At 44.5% G+C, this 21008-nt stretch overlaps 1 protein-coding gene across 4 annotated transcripts; it reads left to right on the plus strand.

The window, feature by feature from the left end:
• The first annotated feature begins 54 nt into the window (after positions 1-54).
• CDK5R2 (cyclin dependent kinase 5 regulatory subunit 2) lies at positions 55-19858 on the plus strand. 4 transcript variants are annotated; one of them, XM_063790780.1, is made up of 4 exons: positions 55-4669; positions 4957-5158; positions 14789-14906; positions 19421-19858. In XM_063790780.1, exon 1 carries the CDS (start codon positions 211-213, stop codon positions 1312-1314), a length of 1104 nt encoding a protein of 367 aa, XP_063646850.1. In that variant the 5' UTR covers positions 55-210; the 3' UTR covers positions 1315-4669; positions 4957-5158; positions 14789-14906; positions 19421-19858. The 4 variants fall into 4 exon arrangements, 2 of the variants coding, with proteins under 2 accessions (XP_063646850.1, XP_063646849.1); XM_063790779.1 differs by having other exon boundaries at positions 55-5158; XR_010149884.1 differs by lacking the exons at positions 55-4669; positions 4957-5158; positions 14789-14906 and adding an exon at positions 17734-19337.
• The last annotated feature ends 1150 nt before the right edge of the window (positions 19859-21008 follow it).

Below are 21008 nucleotides of genomic sequence, written 5' to 3' on the forward strand. Positions count from 1 at the left end.
GAAAAAAGGGGCCCAAGGGGTGGGGCTGACGCTGCAGCTGGCGCAGCTCAGGCTCAGAGCAGCGGAGCCGCCTAGCAGCCACCTTCCCCCGCCAGTCCGCGCGCCCGGGCCGGGGCTAGGCCCCCCACCGCCGGGTCCCCCGGGGCTGCAGTAGCAGCGGCGCCGCCCGCGGCTCCCGCTGGGGCCTGGGCGCCGGCCCCGCTCTGCAGGATGGGCACGGTGCTGTCTCTTTCGCCTGCCTCCTCGGCCAAGGGCCGGAGGCCCGGCGGGCTGCCCGAGGAGAAGAAGAAGGCGCCGCCCGCGGGGGACGAGGCGCTGGGGGGCTACGGTGCGCCGCCAGTGGGCAAGGGCGGCAAAGGCGAGAGCCGACTCAAGCGGCCGTCCGTGCTCATCTCGGCGCTCACCTGGAAGCGCCTGGTGGCCGCGTCCGCCAAGAAGAAGAAAGGCAGCAAGAAGGTGACACCCAAGCCGGCATCCACGGGCCCCGACCCCCTGGTCCAGCAACGCAACCGCGAGAACCTTCTCCGCAAGGGCCGGGATCCCCCCGACGGCGGCGGTACCGCCAAGCCCCTGGCGGTGCCAGTGCCCACCGTGCCCGCGGCCGCCGCCACCTGCGAGCCACCGTCGGGGGGCAGCGCGGCCGCTCAGCCGCCGGGCTCGGGCGGGGGAAAGCCTCCGCCGCCGCCTCCCCCAGCCCCGCAGGCGGCGCCGCCGGTGCCTGGCGGCTCGCCGCGGCGGGTCATCGTGCAGGCGTCCACCGGCGAGCTGCTGCGCTGTCTGGGCGACTTCGTGTGCCGACGCTGCTACCGCCTCAAGGAGCTGAGCCCGGGCGAGCTGGTGGGCTGGTTCCGCGGTGTGGACCGCTCGCTGCTGCTGCAGGGCTGGCAAGACCAGGCCTTCATTACGCCTGCAAACCTGGTGTTCGTGTACCTGCTGTGCCGCGAGTCGCTGCGTGGGGACGAGCTGGCGTCGGCCGCCGAGCTGCAGGCCGCCTTCCTCACCTGCCTCTACCTCGCCTACTCCTACATGGGCAACGAGATCTCCTACCCACTCAAGCCCTTCCTCGTGGAGCCCGACAAGGAGCGCTTCTGGCAGCGCTGCCTGCGCCTCATCCAGCGGCTCAGCCCGCAGATGCTGCGGCTCAACGCCGACCCCCACTTCTTCACGCAGGTCTTTCAAGACCTCAAGAACGAGGGCGAGGCCGCCGCCAGCGGCGGGGGCCCACCGAGCGGGGGCGCGCCCGCCGCATCCTCGGCCGCCAGGGACAGCTGCGCGGCCGGAACCAAGCACTGGACTATGAACCTGGACCGCTAGGGATACCCAGGGGCCGCGCCCATCCCCCGCCCCAGCCCCTGACACACACTCGGACCCCCCGGGACCACAAAGCCACCGCCGCTGTTACCGCCGCTCAGCGCCCCGGCTGGGCGGAGGAGGAGACGCCCATGCCCCTCAGGGGAAAGTGGAGACCGGGACACCAGAGGCCGCGGTGTTTGGATTTGCTGGGCGTGGAGTGGGGACGGAAGATGAGCGCGGGAAAGGCACTCCAACCTCACTCTTCCCGTCTGTCTGCGCCCCCATTTCTCCATTTCTGCCCGGGTCTTCCCCTTCCCTTCAGTCCATTCCCCCTCGGTTTTATCCATTTCCTTGCCTCCTTTTTTAGTCTTCATTTTTCCTCCTGTCTGCATTCCTCTCTCTCTCTCCCTCTCTCTCCTGTTCCTCTCTTTCTTCCTCCCTCTCCCTGCCTTTCCATTTTCCGTTCCTTGGGTTTGTGTGTCTGCATCTCCATCTTACCCCTTGCCTGACTGTACCCCGTAGACCCCTGTTTCTCCTCCTGCACCTGTGTCCCCATCTGCCCTTCTTGTTGCTCCTGTCATGTGTCACCATCTTCTCTCCTGTCTGCCTTCTTCCTCCACTTGTGTCAACTTGCATTTTTTTATTCCTGACTGAGTCACCACACCCCTCTCCCCTGATCAAAGGGAATATTAGTTTTTAATTTGGATCGACTGAGGTGCCAGGAGAAACTGCAGTCCCAGGCATCCAGACAGCCACCAGGATGGTCCCTCGCCCCACCCCCACCGCCTCTCCCCACCTTTTCCAACGTGTTGCATGCTGGGAGCTGGGGGGTGTGGGGGAAGGGGCTGCCGGCTTCTTTCAGGAGGCTGAGGTTTGGAGGCAAAATCAACCTGGGAGACCACCCCGGCCGCGGCGCCTCAGTGGACAGGTGGGAGGAAAAGAAAACTTCTTACCTTGGAGGAGGGACATCCCGCTTCCTTATCCTTAGCTTTTTTGTTGCCCCTCCCCACTGCCCCTTTTAATTTATTTGGTTGTTTGCGGAGGGAGGGGGGAGGGGGGGTAGGCTGGGCCGGGAACTGTCCGAGGTGCTGAGCTGGGGCGGGACCGGAATCCTCCCGGTAGGGTACCAGGGACTGGGTTGGGCCTGGGGCCGTGTCCAAGGTGCCAATGATGCGGGCCGACAGAGCGGGCCGCACTGTCTGTCTGTCCGTCTGTCCCGGAAAGAACTATAAAGCGCTGGAAGCGCCTGCAGATGGTTTTGCGCCGGTCTTTCTTTGGGCCCCGGGAGGGAGGGAGTGGGAGTGGTAGTGGAACTGTCACAGACAGAGCAGAAAGGCAAGAGATGGGGCTCTAGTAGGGGAGATCAAGTACCTGAGAGCTTCTCCTCCTCCCCATCCCCACCCCCGCCATTGGCTTCCATTTTACAGAGAGTAAAGAGCAAAGCGAGGCAGCTGAGGGTGAGGCCTGGTGATAAGGCTGAATCCATCCCCCCACTTCCACCTCCATCTTGTCTGACCTAGCTCCTCATTAATGCCCGGGCCACTTAGAGACCGAATGATGGGGACAGCGGAGTTGTGCCCTTTCTGTGATGAGACCCATTGAGGCAGAACTAGCTAGTCCTTATTGCTATTTTTCCCTTCCTCCCCATCTCTCCCTACCATATATCGGTCAAGAGTACAGTCGGGCCTAAGTCTGTGTTCACCACTCCCAAGTGGGGCCTGTCTGCCACACTTTTCTCCTCATCCCCCAACCACCATGGGGCTGCTTCGACGATGCCCTGGTCGCACGCCCACTCAGGAGTCTTGGGAGGTCCATCTCTGCTTGAGACTCAGACCCTTGCCCTTTATCCCCAAGAAGGGGCAAACAAGGGCAGCTGGGGAGAAGGAAGCCATTCTCTGGGATTGAAACAGGAAGGAAAATGCGCTGTTTAGCCTGAGATCCCTGCTCGGTCCCCATTGCCTTCTTAGCCACGTGGCTAAGCGCCCTGTTCACTGTTTCATTGGCCCAAAGAGGCCTGGCTTCAACAGAGTGCCCGCGGCTCCGACCCTAGTCTGGCCGTGGCCGAGAAGATCCGGAAAGAACCCGGGGGGACCTGCCAAGACGAGGCCCGGGTTCGCTGTCCGTGGTGCTGAATGGCGCGCTCGGGCGGGGTCGGGGCTTGTAGGGGCAGGAAGAGTTGCAGACTCGGCCTCAACTAGGTCTTCCGGATAATTTGGGAATAGGGTGTCATCTATTCTGGCGGCGAGTTACAGAAGTCTGGCTCCAGAACCCAAAAATGTCGGTCCCCACTTGCCCTCCCGGGACGACAGGACTCGATTCCCCTGGCCTCAGCCCAGCGCCCTTGTAACCAGCCTGGAGCCGGAAATCCCCAGTCCAGATTTGTGAATTGAGTTCCCGGAGGGAGGGGGAGAGCTGGCGGAACGGAAGGCGGGAGCAGCCGCCCATTGGCTGGAATTTGGCGCAGTCAGCGCGGTGCCGTCATCTCTCTTGGTTTGGGAGGAGGGAGGGAGGATCACTTGGGTCACCCCGCGGCTGTCGGCTGTCGCCATAGCAACCAGACTGAGCGGGCTGGGCAGCCGCTCTACTCTCCCACCTCTGGCTGGGGAAACAATCCTGGTCCACCTTATTTGGAACTAGCTAGTGAGACTAGCTATTTGATTAGAATTTCTGAATTAGAGGAGCCTAAAGGGGATGGGAAAGAGAGCAGAGACCCTACAGAGACGCCCCCCTCAACCCCCAACAAACATCCTGCCTTCGGATACTGCCCCTGAACTCTTAGACACAGCACCCACCCTTTACTGCACACACACACACCCCTCCAGGAACTTGTGGTCTGGCACCTGGAGACGTAGAATGAGAAAAAGGCCACAGTGAGTAACATTTAGTTAAATCTCACTTTTGACATGCCCCAAGGCATGAAACACTGCCATAATCCTATTAGGAGGGGAGGGACTAGAGAAGGATCAACAAGAATACATGGAAGAATTAGCCTCCTGGGTCAGACTTATGGGAGTCCTGTTTTCTCAGGGATTGAGTGGGAGAAGTTGTAAGGAGAAAGACCCAGAACAGTCTTCTGAGAAGGCAAGGGGAGGAGGGAGTAAGTGCAGAAACAGAATAAGGTACCTTCTTTCCTGACGCTGAGTTAACCTGGGGAAAGTGAGTCCAAGCTGCTGATAAGGTGGTGCAGGGGGACCAGAATTTTAGAGAGAAACCAGAAAGGAAGAGGGGTGGACTAAGGAAAAGATGGAGGTGGAGGAAAGGAGACAGAAACCCAGCTGGAGCAATGACTCAGCACTTCCCCTAAGCAAAGGGCTGGAGTGACTCTCCCAGCACAGGAGCAGCTGTGAGGGCAGGAAAGCAAATGGACAGATAACCGGTAATTCACCCCTTCACATGACACATGTTGATGCGTACACTGACGCATAACCAAAGGCACACATTTTAACCCAGAAGTGGACACAAATGCATTTATACTGGTGAATCATAACATATACACACCTCTACTCCTTTCCTCCCTGTCCCCCTTCCTGGAACAGAGGACATTCTGTTTTGGAGCCATGTTCCCCTGTCCCTGGAATACCTCGCTACTTATTAGAAAAGCAGAAATGCAAAAAATCACAGACATGTGGGGGGAGTTGTCATGGTAACTGCTTTGCCTGCCAGGCGGGGTGCCCAGCAACCAGAGCATCTAACAGTATTCAAGAGGACATCCTGTGGTCTCCACTTACTGGGATCCTACCCCAGGCAACCAGATGGGCACCTTTTGAAGATGTCTGCAACAGAGGCTGCTGAAGAAGCCCCTCCAGTCACATCATCATGATCAGGGACAGCTGGAAGCCAGGTGTATGGGCCTGATCTTCTTTAGGTACCTCACTTTAAGTAGCACTTCTGATCTCTTTAAATATAGACGTTTGCTGTGAGTGGCTTCAAGACAGCAGGATTAACACTTCAAAGGCCCTTATTTAAGAACATGACCTGAGTGGGAGTGGTGGTTCACACCTGTAATCCCAGCAGTTTGGGAGGCCGAGGCGGGTGGATCACTTGAGGCCAGGAGTTTGAGACTAGCCTGGCCAACATGGTGAAACCCTGTCTCTACTAAAAATACAAAAATTAGCTGGGTATGGTGTTGCGTGCCTGTACTCCCAGCTACTCGGGACTCAGGAGGTTGAGGCAGGAGAGTCTCTTAAACCAGGGAGGTGGAGGGTGCAGTGAGCTGGGATCACGCCACTGCACTCCAGCCTGGGAAACAGAATGAGACCCTGTCAAAAAAAAAAAAAAAAAAAGTATGAGCTTCCCTCTCAGCATTTGCCACAAAACCTACAAAGAAGGTCATATCTACACACACAGGATAGGAGTGTAGATGAGAGGTACAAAAGTTGCCTAGTTGGCCGGGCGCGGTGGCTCATGCCTGTAATCCCAACACTTTGGTAGACCAAGGTGGGCAGATCACTTGAAGTCAGGAGTTTGAGACCAGCTTGGCCAACATGGTAAAACCCCGTCTCTACTAAAAATATGAAAATTAGCCAGGTGTGGTGGCACATGCCTGTAATCCCAGCTACTCGGGAGGCTAAGGCAGGAGAATCACTTGAACCTGGGAGGTGGAGGTCGCAGTGAGCCGAGATCACACCACTGCACTCAAGCCTGGGCAACAGAGCAAGACTCAATCTCAAAACAATAAATAAATAAGTAAATAAATAAATAAATAAATGCAAAAAATAAACAATTAGCTAAGCATGGTGGCACACATCTGTAGTCCTAACTACTTGGCAGGCTGAGGCGGGAGGATCACTTGAGCCCAGGAATTTGAGGCTGTAGTGAGCTATGATCACACAACGGCACTCCAGGCTTGGTGACAGAGTGAGACCCTAATTCCAAAAGAGGAAACAAAACACCTGGAGAAAATATGGATTATTTATTGTTATTATTATTATTATATTGTATCTTGGGGTGGGTGGAGAATGTCTTTTTAGCAGTAAAAAGACCTTAAAGGAACAGACTGATTCATCTGAGACTCCATTTAAGCTTTTGAATGTCAGAGACATAGAGAAGAAAAAGAAAAAAGTTCATCACATAACCCAATTTATTTTCTTCATAGCATTTGTTCCCACCTGATAATTTTTTTGTTATTGACTTATTTTGTATCCTTTCAATAAAAACAAGGTTGAAACACCAGTGACAAATGGAGAGAATGTATTTGCAACACAATATATTTTTCCATAGAAAAATAGCTAAAACTGGAGACAACTAATTCACAAAAAGAAACGTAAGCAGGCCAGGTGTGGGGGCTCATGCCTGTAATCCCAGCACTTTGAGAGGCCAAGGTGGGCAGATCAAAAGGTCAGGAGTTCAAGACCAGCCTGGCCAACATGGTGAAACCCCGTCTCTACTAAAAACACACACACAAAAAAAAATTAGCCCGGCATAGTGGCGGGCGCCTGTAGTCCCAGCTACTCGGGAGGCTGAGGCAGAAGAATGGTGTGAACTCAGGAGGCGGAGCTTGCAGTGAGCCGAGATTGCGCCACTGCACTCCAGTCTGGGTGACAGAGCGAGACTCCATCTCAAAAAAAAAAAAAATATATATATATATATATATATTATATATATATATACACACACACACACACACACACACACACACACACACACACACATATACAAAAAATTGGCTGGGCTTCGTGGTGTGTGCCTGTAATCCCAGATACTTGGGAGGCTGAAGCAGGAGAACTGCTTGAACCTGGGAGCTGCAGTGAGCTGAGATTGCGCCACTGCACTCCAGCCTGGGTGACAGAGCAAGACTCCGTCTCAGGAAAAAAAAAAAAAAAAAAAAAGAAAGAAAGTCAGAAAGAAAAGAAATGTAAGCAAATGATAAACAAATAAAAAGATACTTACCTTTACTATTGACCAAAGAAATTCAAGTCAAAGCAGCAATGAGATATTACATCTCTTACACTGACACAGATTATCAAAATGGAAAATTCCAACCATAGGGAAAGCATGGGAAAATGAACATGCTAATTAGCCTTTCGGGGAGATTGTCTGGATCAAAACGTGAAAGGCAGCATGCTCTTTGATCTAGCTACCACATTTCCAGAAATTTGCCCTAAGGAGATAAGTGGGAAAAGATCTGATGCATAGATGCCTGTCATACTATTGTTTATCATAATAAAAAATTGGATACAACCTAAATGAACATTAGAAGGAGATTAAGTAAATTGTGATAAAGTGATATTCACTGGGATATTATGGACCATTAAAAATTGTACATCAGGCCGGGCGTGGTGGCTCAAGCCTGTAATCCCAGCACTTTGGGAGGCCGAGGCAGGCGGATCACGAGGTCAGGAGATCAACATCATCCTGGCCAACATGGTGAAACCCCATCTCTACTAAAATACAAAAAATTAGCCGGTCGTGGTGGTGCATGCCTGTAGTCCCAGCTACTCGGGAGGCTGAGGCAGAGGAGTCGCTTGAACTCGGAAAGCGGAGGTTGCAGTGAGCCGAGATCACACCACTGCACTCCAGCCTGGCCACAGAGCAAGACTCCGTCTCAAAAAAAAAAAAAAATTGTACATCAGTCAGGACACGGTGGCTCACACCTGCAATCCCAGCACTTTGGGAAGCCGAGGCAGGTGTATCACCTGAGCTCAGGAGTTTGAGACGAGCCTCATGGTGAAACCTCGTCTCTACTAAAAATACAAAAATTAGTTGAGCATGGTGGCTGTGCCTGTAGTCCCAGCTACTGGGGGGCTGAGGAGGGAGGATCACTTGAGCCCGGGAAGTGAAGTTTGCAGTGAGCTAAGATTGAGCCACACTACACTCCAGCCTGGGCAGCAGAGTGAGACTGTCTCAAAAAAAAAAAAATTGTACATCAATATACATTTATCAACATGACAAAAATGGCACGATGAAATGGAAATAGGAGATTGAAAACATTGTCATATCATCCCATTTCTGAGAGAGAGATTTAAACAGCGGTCTCCTTCTTGTTATTTAGATCTTGACTTAATAGACTCCTCCTTCTCATCATCATCTCCTGAATTCATCTCAATCTGTCCCACAGTTACCCTCAATCACATGCCCCTAATTTATTTTCTTCATAGCATTTATCTTCCTGAAAATATATTATTATGACCTAAAAAAGAAGAAAATTATAAGGAAAGAAAGAAAAAGAGAAAAATAGAGAGGGAGCAAGAGAGAGAGAGAGAAAGAGAGAGAGAAGGAAGAGGGAAAGAAAGAGATAAGGAAGGAGGAACAGGAAAAAAAGTGACACTGGACAGTGTCTGGAAAAGGAGAAACACATTTCTGCAGCCAAGTCCCCCACTCCCCTCTCACACATCACCAAAGTCCCTTTGCTCCTTCCCCCAACCCCAAGCTGTTTCCAAATCCCTAGGGTTTAACAATGTCCTTTGCTGGATAAGGGGAGTTAAGCTCCTGTCCAGCCTGGCAGCCGCGTCTATTACACACAAAGCACATATAAGGTGCATGCCCACACACAGAGCATGGACACACATATGTGCACACTCTTACAAGGATCCATCCAAGAGCATTTAAAAAACACTTCTCTATCTTTTTCATAAGTGCCATAGAAGATCCACTGTCCTTTATTCAAATAATAAAGCTAGGGGAAATTTTTCTCTTCACACTAACTTGTTCATATCCTTTGAATAACGAGAATTAGCACAGTGCCTGGCATGAGGTAGGCTCTCAGTAAATAAGAGCTGATGTTTATTCAGGTAATAGCCATTTTTTTATTATGATAAATGTTATGATAAGCATTTGTGTGTCACGTCTTTGCCCACTTACCTCCTTAGAACAAAGAATAAAAGAATAAATGGACTAAAAGGGGTGACAGTCTGCATGTTTACCTTTGGTTGCCAATAAGCGTGCCACCAAATACACATTTTTAGAACACACCTATGGTAACTAACTTCTCCTAGATGTTTTATCTTTTCTTTTCTTTTTTTTTTTTTTTTGAGATGGAGTCTCGCTCTGTCGCCCAGGCTGGAGTGCAGTAGCGCGATCTTGGCTTACTGCAAGCTCTGCCTCCTGGGTTCACACCATTCTCCTGCCTCAGCCTCCCGAGTAGCTGGGACTACAGGCGCCCGCCACCACGCCCGGCTAACTTTTTGTATTTTTTAGTAGAGACAGGGTTTCACCATGTTAGCCAGGATGGTCTCAAACTCCTGACCTCAGGTGATCTGCCTGCCTCAGCCTCCCAAAGTGCTGGGATTACAGGTGTGAGCCACCTCTCCTGGCCTCTCTTCTCTTTTCAATTGTTCTTGATTTGTGCTAGGTTTTTGGTTGGCTTTACTTTGCATTTTAAAACACTTTGAATTTTATTCTGGTGCTTTTATAGTGTCTTCATTTCATTCTTTAATCTATTTTGGAATTCAACTTTGTATGTGGCGAGAGGTAGAGATATAATTATTTTCCCCAAATGACTACTAAGTTGTGCCAATCTTTGAACAGTCTTCCTTTACCCCCAGTAAATACCATCTTATTATTTATGAAATTCCCACACATATGAATCTATTTCGAGGCTTTACTCTGTTCCATTAATCTGCTTAACTACTGCTGTTTCAAACCACTTCTTTAATAACTAGTTTTGCAGCATGCTCATTATTCTTTTGCTAAAATTGTCTTGTCTTTTTTTTTTTTTTTTTTTTTTTTTTGAGATGGAGTCTCACTTTGTCACCCAGGCTGGAGTGCAGTGATGCAATCTTGGCTCAGTGCAACTTCCACCTCCCGGGTACAAGTGATTGTCCTGCCTCAGCCTCCCGAGTACTGGAACTACAGGCATGCACCACTGTGCCTAGTTAATTTTTGTATTTTTAGTAAAGACAGGGTTTCACCATGTAGGCCAGTCTGGTCTCGAACTCCTGACCTCAAATGATCCACCCACCTCAGCCTCCCAAAAGCTGGGATTACAGGCATGAGCCACAGTACCTGGTCGTGTCTTGTCTATTCTTAATCACAGTACAGAAGAACTTGAGAACCAAGCCTGTCAATTTCCATAAAATCCCTTTGTGACTTGAATTGGGACTGCATCACTTTGATAGATCAATTTGGAGATATGGCAATTTTGCAATATTGAGTCATTCCACCCAGGAACGTGCTCAGTCTCTTCATTTACTCAGGTCTTCTTACTTCAGTTCCTTAGTGAATATTTATAGCTTTCTTTATTTAGATGTTTCTCATGTTTTCATTAGGTTGATCTGGGAGCATATCTGTATTGCTGTTGTAAGCTTGCAATTCTCAATTCCTTTTCTTCTTTTTACAGGGTTATAGGTGAGCCATATTTATTTATTTATTTATTTTTGGTATGTTGATCTTATACCTTACTGGAATTTTATTAGTCCTAATCGTGTTCTAGTTGAATCTCTTGGATTTTATAGGTAGGCAGTCATATCATCTGTAAACAAGGAAATTTTAATATCTTCCATCTCAATATTTACACACAGCATATATCTTTTCCTGTCTTGTTGCATTGTCTAGGCTCTCCAGTACAATGTTCAGTGGTAGCAGTGATGACAAAATTAAAAGGGATAAAAAAGACATCTTTCCTTTCCCTTTTATAAGAATACTTCTCATATTTTACCAATGGCTTTTTAAATTTGTCTTTTAAATTTGAATATCTTCTTTTATGTACATTTTAATATGGTAAGTCATGTAAAATCATTTTCTGGAAGTTGATACAATTTTAATCAAAATAATTATTCAAATTACCTGTCCTGTAGAGAGCACCAACTGAGCCATGCTGGACTACATGGTCCTGAGCATGTGCAGTTTGGGGATATAGGAGTGGGAGGTGGCTGAATGTTCCCCTGGGGGTCCTTTCTCCTCCCTGACATTTAAAGTTAGTGTGATGTGATGCACGGAACAAAAGACTATGAGTCAGAGGTTTGAGTCTCTCCTCTACCATATATTAGCTACTAATCGAAGACAGCAATTCAATCTCTTTGAATTTCAGTTTTCTCATCTATCAGATCGGAACAAGATCTTGGGTTAGTGTCTATCAGGTGCCTATGATAGGAATGACATATTACTGTTGTTAGGGTAAGAACTATTGCTATAGTAGTCAGCACTATTAATAACTATTAACAGGGACTAAACAATGACCAGGACAGGGACAGAGTCCAGAATGGGGCCCTGGGGTGCTCTAACCAGCTTTGCTGGCCCCTGAGATAGTGGGGAGCCCTGAAGGCCTGGGCCTCCCATGAGCTATCCTGTGACCTGGATGACTGTGTTTACTCCTTACTGCCAGGCCTTGGTCCCAGTGTGACCCACGTGCCTCTCTTTAGAATGCCAGCCAGAGGACTTGCTTCTGCTGTCAGTATGTAGATACTTTTGCCAGCCTGGCCTAACATAGCAACATTCTTGAGTCTAGGTCTTTGGGCCAGCAGGCCAGGCCCCTTTTGGGACTTCCCACTCCAGGGATCCCCCCAGGCTGGTTGGAACCAACAGAGAAGAACAGCTGAGTCCTTCCTTCACAATTCCCCTGCTGATCAGGAGTGAGAGGAGATGCATCTTGGGACACTAGGCCCTAAGAATGGCATGCACACACGTTGCTAATGACTGCACTAATGTCCATGCATCAGGGTATAGTAGAACTATCCTGAGATTTGCAGCAAATCTGGACTCTGCTATTTCCTCACTGTGGGATCTTGGGACTTTGTTTTCCTCATCTGTTATATAGGAATCATGATCATCTTCCCACTACATATATATATATATAATATATAATATTAATATATTGTATATATATAATATTAATATATTGTATATATATAATATTAATATATTGTATATATATAATATTAATATATTGTATATATATAATATTAATATATTGTATATATATAATATTAATATATTGTATATATATAATATTAATATATTGTATATATATAATATTAATATATTGTATATATATAATATTAATATATTGTATATATATAATATTAATATATTGTATATATATAATATTAATATATTGTATATATATAATATTAATATATTGTGTATATATAATATTAATATATTGTGTATATATAATATTAATATATTGTATATATATAATATTAATATATTGTATATATATAATATTAATATATTGTATATATAATATTAATAGATTGTGTATATATAATATTAATAGATTGTGTATATATAATATTAATATATTGTGTATATATAATATTAATAGATTGTGTATATATAATATTAATATATTGTGTATATATAATATTAATAGATTGTGTATATATAATATTAATAGATTGTGTATATATAATATTAATAGATTGTGTGTATATAATATTAATATATTGTGTGTATATAATATTAATAGATTGTGTATATATAATATTAATAGATTGTGTGTATATAATATTAATAGATTGTGTGTATATAATATTAATAGATTGTGTGTATATAATATTAATATATTGTGTATATATAATATTAATATATTGTGTGTATATAATATTAATATATTGTGTATATATAATATTAATATATTGTGTGTATATAATATTAATATATTGTGTGTATATAATATTAATATAATGTGTGTATATAATATTAATATATTGTGTGTATATAATATTAATAGATTGTGTGTATATAATATTAATAGATTGTGTGTATATAATATTAATAGATTGTGTGTATATATTAATAGATTGTGTGTATATAATATTAATATATTGTGTGTATATAATATTAATATATTGTGTGTATATAATATTAATATATTGTGTGTATATAATATTAATAGATTGTGTGTATATAATATTAATAGATTGTGTGTATATAATAGTAATAGATTGTGTGTATATAATAGTAATAGATTGTGTGTATATAATAGTAATATATTGTGTGTATATAATATTAATATATTGTGTGTATATAATATTAATATATTGTGTGTATATAATAGTAATATATTGTGTGTATATAATAGTAATATATTGTGTGTATATAATAGTAATATATTGTGTGTATATAATAGTAATATATTGTGTATATAATATTAATATATTGTGTATATAATATTAATATATTGTGTATATAATATTAATATATTGTATATATAATATTAATATATTGTATATTAATAATATTAATATATTGTATATTAATAATATTAATATATTGTATATTAATAATATTAATATATTGTATATTAATAATATTAATATATTGTATATTAATAATAGTAATATATTGTATATTAATAATAGTAATATATTGTATATTAATAATAGTAATATATTGTATATTAATAATAGTAATATATTGTATATTAATAATAGTAATATATTGTATATTAATAATAGTAATATATTGTATATTAATAATAGTAATATATTGTATATTAATAATAGTAATATATTGTATATTAATAATAGTAATATATTGTATATTAATAATAGTAATATATTGTATATTAATAATAGTAATATATTATATATTAATATATAATAGTAATATATAATATATTAATATATAATAGTAATATATTATATATTAATATATAATAGTAATATATAATATATTAATATATAATAGTAATACATTATATATTAATATATAATAGTAATACATTATATATTAATATATAATAGTAATACATTATATATTAATATATAATAGTAATACATTATATATTAATATATAATAGTAATATATTATATATTAATATATAATAGTAATATATTATATATTAATATATAATAGTAATATATTATATATTAATATATAATAGTAATATATTATATAAGAATATATAATAGTAATATATTATATATAAGAATATATAATAGTAATATATTATATATAAGAATATATAATAGTAATATATTATATAAAAGAATATATATTATATATATTTTTTGAGATGGAGTCTTGCTCTGTTGTTCAGGCTGGAGTGCAGTGGCATGATCTGGGCTCACTGCAACCTCCGCCTTCCGGGTTCAAGCGATTCCCCTGCCTCAGCCTCCCAAGTAACTGGAATTACAGGCACCCACCACCATGCCCAGCTAATTTTTGTATTTTTAGTAGAGACAGGGTTTTGCCATGTTGGCCAGGCTAGTCTCGAACTTCTGACCTCAGGTTATCTGCCCACCTTGGTCCCCCAAAGTGCTGGGATTATAGGCATGAGCCATATGCCTCGCCTTTTCCCACGATTAATGAGGCTGCTGCAAGTATCATCTGAAATTGTGTCTATGATGTGATCTGTAAGTTGTAAAGCATATAATAAATACAAGGTGGTCCTGAGTCTGGCCCTCATGTTCATGATCATAGACATGGCCATTGCACAAATGTGTGTGCAAGATGCCCTAGAACTGTGTGTCAAAAGTAGAAAACCAGGGGGAAAGGTTGGGGGATTGGGAAGGTGATCATAGGAAAGGAGGCTGAATCCAAGAGGTTATCATCGGAGCCTGGGATCTTTTGTCACTTTTCCCAACCATCTCCCTATCTTGTGTTGCTCCAGATCTCTCCATACTGCAGGATAAAAACGGACAGTGCTGCCTGAAGCCTCCCTGACAACCTCCTGCTGTGTTGCTAAGCAACTTGACCTCCTCTTCCAAAAAAGGAACCTAATGCTCAAGGTCTGGCCTTCCAGCCTCCTTTAGTTACTTCCTTCTTCTCTGACCTCAAGGAAGGAAGGAATCTCAAGGAAAGAGCATCTCTGCCTCATGGAGGGAGAACTGGGTGTAGAATTGGAGGATTAGACTGGTGGGAAATGGGATGAACTTGCAAGGCGGGTCTTTGCTTCTGGGCTAATCAGTGTGGGGGATGACAGTTACAGAGCAGCTTTCTGTGCTGGACTCTCTAGGCACAGGCTCTGTCCTTGCAGCAAACCAACAAGGCAGGTATGATCAGTGTTGCCATTTTATGAGGTCACTGAGCCTCACAGAGAGTAAGCAGCCTTCTCAGTCTCACAGGGAATAGGCAGAGGATGAGTCTGAAGCCACGCCCATCTGGGTTCCTTCTACTCCATCATGCTGTTCGAGATATTTGCAAGGGTCACTGTAGACCACAAGACTTCTAAAATGCATTTCTCACTTTGCTATTTGTCTGGAACCCCTGGTGAATGCTGGAATAGAGCACCTGGCTTGAGGTTTAGCTGGGGTTTGGGCATATAGTTCTGCTACTTCCTTGGCCTCTCAGAATCTCAGAATCTGCTCATTCTTCCAGTAGTGAAGATCAGAGAATAAGGGGTGGGGATAGAGTGAAAACTGGGCTGCCCGGGCTTGAAATGCATCTCTACCACTTGGCAGCTCTGCGATCCCATGCAAGTTATTTGACATTTTGTGCCTCAGTTTTCCTAATTTCTAGAATGGGAATAACACTAGAGCCAACTCCAGAGGGTTGTAAGAATTAAATGAATGTAAAGCTCTTTGAATAGTGCCTGGCACATAAAGGTTCAATAAGTATCAGCCCTTATTATTATTACTTCTAGGAGGCTTGAGCATATAAACCTCTTTCACATCCTTAGTGGTTAAGAGAATTCACTGCCACTGAAATCAAACTAGGTCCACATCCTGCACTGCCCTTTCTCACTGTGTGACTTTAGACTAGTTTCTTAATCCCTCTGTGGCTCAGTTTTGTAATCTATAAAATGAAGAAAATAATAATGTGTACTTCAGGGTATTATTGTAAAGATCAAATATAATATGGGTATCAGTTATGGTAATGTTAGTTGCTGTAACAAGAAAACTTCCCACTTCCAAATTTCATGTAATAGTCTACATAGAATCATGGGAAGTAAGCATTACTATTATCTACATTTTAGAGGAGAAAACTAAGTGTCAGAATGGTGTAGACATATTCCTAAAGTCACATAGCTAGTAGCTAGCTGAGATCTTATAATTTGAAATTTAATACACTCTTTTGTTACTTCATAAAGAAATGGAGGATGTTCTGAGTATAGGAGTCCAACTCATGTGATAGTGTTTGCAGAGCCATAGCCAGTCAAGAGGCTTGTTCTTGGTGAAGTTCACCATGTGGGCCCAGGACAAGGACTGGGCTGGCATGGAAAAGTAAGCCCAGGTTCCTTTCCAGGGCATGTGGAGGGCATCCGATGGGGATGAGAGGGAGAGGAGGCAGGTGCTTGCTTTGTTTTGGATTGTTTTGTCTGCTTGTTTAATAGAAAGCACTGATATATGTAGCAAGGTACTTAAATCGTTATTTAATCTTTATAGCAACTCTATGAGGTAGGTTAAATGGATATTATCATTTTACAGATGAGGTAATTGAAGCACAAAGAAGTAAAGTAACTTGAATAACGTCACATAGCTTGCAAGTGTCAGAGCTTTTAAACCCTGGAAGTCCAGCCCAAAGCTCCAAACCACTAAGCTATGTTGTCTTTTGTTTTCAAAGAAGGGTATGCTAGGAAAGAAACAGCAAACAGGATCCAGTGGGAGAGAATTCTCAGAAACAGAAAAAGTTAGCTGGGGCCAGGCACAGTGGCTCATGCCTGTAATCCCAGCAATTTGGGAGGTCAAGGTGGGAGGATCATTTGAGTTCAGGAGTTCAAGACAAGCCTGGCCGACATGGTGAAAACCCATCTCTACTAAAAATACAAAAATTAGCTGGGCGTGGTGATAGGTGCCTGTAATCCCAGCTACATGGGAGGCTGAGGCAGGAGAATCACTTGAACCCGGGAGGTGGAGGTTGCTGAGAGCCAAGATTGCACTAGCCTGGATGACAGAGCAAGGCTCTGTCTCAAAAAAAAGAAAGAAAGAAAGAAAGAAAGATTCATCCAGGCACAGTGTCTCATGCCTGTAATCCAAGCACTTTGAGAGGCCAAGGTGGGAGAATCATCTGCAGCCAGGAGTTTGAGGCCAGCCAGGGCAACACAGTGAGACCCCTATCTCTACAAAAGCAAAATAAGATTAAAACAAGCTGGGCATGGTGGTGCGTGCCTGTAGTCTCAGCTACATGGGAGGCTGAGATGGGAAGATCTCTTGAGCCCAGGAGTTCAAGGCTGCAGTGAGCTATGATCATGTCACTGTCCTCCAGCCTGGGCAACAGAGTGAGACTCTATCTCTAAACAAAGAAAACAAAAGAAATAGGAAACATCACAGTCAATGGGACATTGAACCATTCACCTCTAGACATGACATGCATCATCCCAAGATGGAGGAGTGTCATGGAGAAATCCTGCTGACCAAACAAAAGTAGGAAATGCCACTCAAGTCAATATATAATCAGAGCCCCACCCCACCTCAGAGTACAGTGATCTTCTCCAAGCCTGTAGCGCCTCAGTTAGGAAAGTGAAAGCTTGCAAAAGGCATTGGGGCAACAAAACAGTCTCTATTTCTTATCAGGGACAAAATGTACTTCCTTATCAAACAGAGACCTAACCAAGGACACTCATAAGGCAAGCTGTCAGTTTGTCCTTTATAACCAATTGTAGGCGGTGTGCACCTGTACTGGGCAAGCAGCAGGTCATGTTTACATGAGGAAGAAGCTATCCAGGAAGGCCAGCAAGAGGGGATCTAGTGGGATGGTAAGGATTTCAGTTGTCAGGTCATGGGCTGGCCCAGCCACTTCACTTCTCCAAGACTTGGTTCCCTCATTTGAAAACAGAGATAACCATCCCCATCTGGTAAGGTTGTAGCCAGGTCAAAGGAAATACCACCTGTAAAACATTAGCATAGGGCAGAGCCTGGCAGAGTCATGTTCAATGAGTGGTAAGGCATACTTTTATCATCAGCAGATCCACTTGACATGGATTATAAATAGCTAAAGAAACAAGTTCATTTTGGTGCATTTCAAAGACATATTAAAGGAAAGGTGAAGGCCAGAAGAGCAGAAGGCTCTGAGAAAAGTGCATCACAGTGGCCCATTATGATGTCTGTCTATGGTCACGTGAGCTGGCATAGGAGAGTGCTCTGTGAGTCTCAGTGCCTTCAGTGGCATCATTGCACTGTGACTGTGCAGGTCCCAAACAGTATGGACATGAATGTCCTCAAGCTGCATGTTAGCAGGGCTTCTAATTCCATCTGCAAGTGATAGTGTGTGGAGCTTAGTCGCACAGAGCGCATGTTACTGGAGGAGATATGGGTCTGTGTCATCCTGCATGGGAATGATCCTAAAAACAAAGTGATCAGTGACTGCTCAGGACTGTGGAAAAGTCACCTGGAGCAGTGGGAAAAGGTCTGGCAGAGGAATAAGAAGATACAGGTCTTAGAACAAGCCCTGGGACTTCAACCAAGTCATTTAACATCTGGGGCCTTCGTTTATTTATCCTCCCAGCAGATAAAGCAATACCTGCCCTGTCTTCCTAACCTTGGAGGGGTCAAAAAAGTCATGGGTGTGAAAGCATTTTGTAAACTGTAGTGCAAGCATACGGCAGGGGAGTGAACCATACTTTCACTAGCGACTTGAATGAGGTGATAAAGAAAAGGCTCAGAACTTCAGAAAATGCAAGAGGGGCTTGACCCTGGATTGGCAGAGGAAAGCAATGGTGGGATCAATACCTTGGAGGGCCAAGGACCAAGGGGTTAAGGGTCCATGAGGACAGGCCTGGATCATCAGGAAGCTGAGTGTGGTAAGACTGTGGCTTCTTCAGGGATTGGGTGGAGTACAGTCCTGCCAAGACCACAGTAACTCAGGGCTTGGAGACATCACAAAGCCAGGGGCTCCCAGAGCTGAGATAATCTGGAGAAGAGGATACCCATCTACTGCATTCTGAGATTGGGTTCGACCTTGTAGGTCATCTTGGATAGACGTTTTCCAGCTCTTCTTTTTTTTTTTTTTTTTTTGGAACAGAGAGAACCTAATTGACCCTTAAAGTTCCACAGAGCAGAGTTTGCAAATCTCTGGTTTAGCCTTATTATTTAAATGAGAGGAGAATGAAATCCCAGAAAAGAGATGTGATTATGTGAAGGTCACACAGCAAGTTAGTTGCCAAGCTGCAACTGGAACTCAGAATTTCTGGTTCCCAGTTCTATATCTTAGCCTCCCAAACTGGCTATGTGGACAGGAAAGAACAGAGTAATGGGGTGAGCTTTAAGGATGCAATTTCATAGGTAAGAAGATCCCTTAATCTAACAATATCTCCCCCAGCTCCCCAACAATGACTAAAATCCCCCCTTTATTGACTCCTTCACAGGATTCCAAGAATCTCAAGGTTAGAGAAGTCGCCTAGTCCACCTCCCCTCTCTGCTTCTCACAGAAGGGTCTGCTGAACACTCTGGTGACAGAGAACTCACCCAACATGTTCCATGGCAGAGGCTTTTCATTAGATCAAGGTGACATCTGTTTTACTGGAGCTTCCAACCACGTGTCCCAATACTGCCCTTAGTCACAGGCATCCAGGTCCTCTCTCTCAGGACAGCACTTTGAATAAATGAGGACAGCTCCCATCCCCCTTTCTCCCAGTTGACTTTCCAGAAACATCTCATATTGTTGTTGGCTTTCCACCATTTTTCCTCTTCACTTTCTGGGCCTACTACACTGTGTGTCCTCCACTTGGTCTCTTCCTGAAAGCAACACTGTGCACAATGTTCCTGGGGGCAGACTTATTAAACCAAGTGGACCACTTCCTTCATCTTAGGTGTCACAGCTCCATCAATGCATCCTCAAATCACAATGATTTTTCTGCACTTCACCCTACAGGTTCCGATTTAACGTTAACATTGGCTAGGACATTACTCATTTACACACAGGCTCTGCTGAGCCCCATCTTTGCCAAGACTCTGACTTCTGTTGTTTCATTTAAAGATGTAAGAACAGGGCCTCACAGTCCTTCCTAAGGAATTTTACTTTGTGGCTGGGTGCAGTGGCTCACACCTGTAATTCCAGCACTTTGGGAGGCCAAGTCAGGTGGATGACTTGAGGTCAGGAGTTCGAGACCAGCCTGGCCATCATGATGAAACCCCACCTCTACTAAAAATACAAAAATTAGCCGGCTGTGGTGGCAAGCACCTATATCCCAGCTACTCGGCAGGTTGAGGCAGGAGAATCGCTTGAGCCCGGGAGGCAGAGGTTGCAGTGAGCCGAGATCACTGCACTCCAGCCTGGGCAACAGAGTGAGACTCCATCTCAAAACAAACAAACAAACAAACAAACAAACAAACAAACAAAAAACAAAACAAAACAACAACAACAAAACCCAGAAATTTTACTTTGCTACATTCAGCCCACAATTTTTAGCAACCCAGATCTTTCTGGATCCTGGCTGTATCTTCTCAGTGTGTTTCTTCTTCCTCCCAGCTTCCTGACCCCTGCAAATAGGGCTGTAAAGAGGCTCTCTGATGCTGCACTCCCTCCCTCATTGCCACCGTGCAAATCACAGAGGACCACCAGGCCAGACTGGCTCAACTGCTTGATGAATGCACCAGCCCACTCTCCCATCCCGGGAGGCCTGTCAGGCATAATGATGTGGAACATACTTGTTTTCTATTCAGCTACGAAAGCAGGGTATTATCAAATTTTAAAAGGCATCGGCCAGGCACCGTGGCACATACCTGTAAAACCAGGCACTTTGGGAGGCCAAAGTGGGTGGATCGCTTGAGCCCAGGAGTTCAAGACCAGCCTGGGCAACATGGCAAAACCCCGTCCCCTCTGCAAAACACACAAAAATTAGCCGGGGATGGTGGCACAGGCCTGTAGTCTCAGTTTCTCGGGAAGTTGAAGTGGAAGGATCACTTCAGTCCGAGAGGCGGAGGTTGCAGTGAGCTGAAATCCCACCACTGCAC

This window comes from Pan troglodytes, chromosome 13 (assembly GCF_028858775.2).
Source record: "Pan troglodytes isolate AG18354 chromosome 13, NHGRI_mPanTro3-v2.0_pri, whole genome shotgun sequence".
NCBI lineage: Eukaryota > Metazoa > Chordata > Mammalia > Primates > Hominidae > Pan > Pan troglodytes.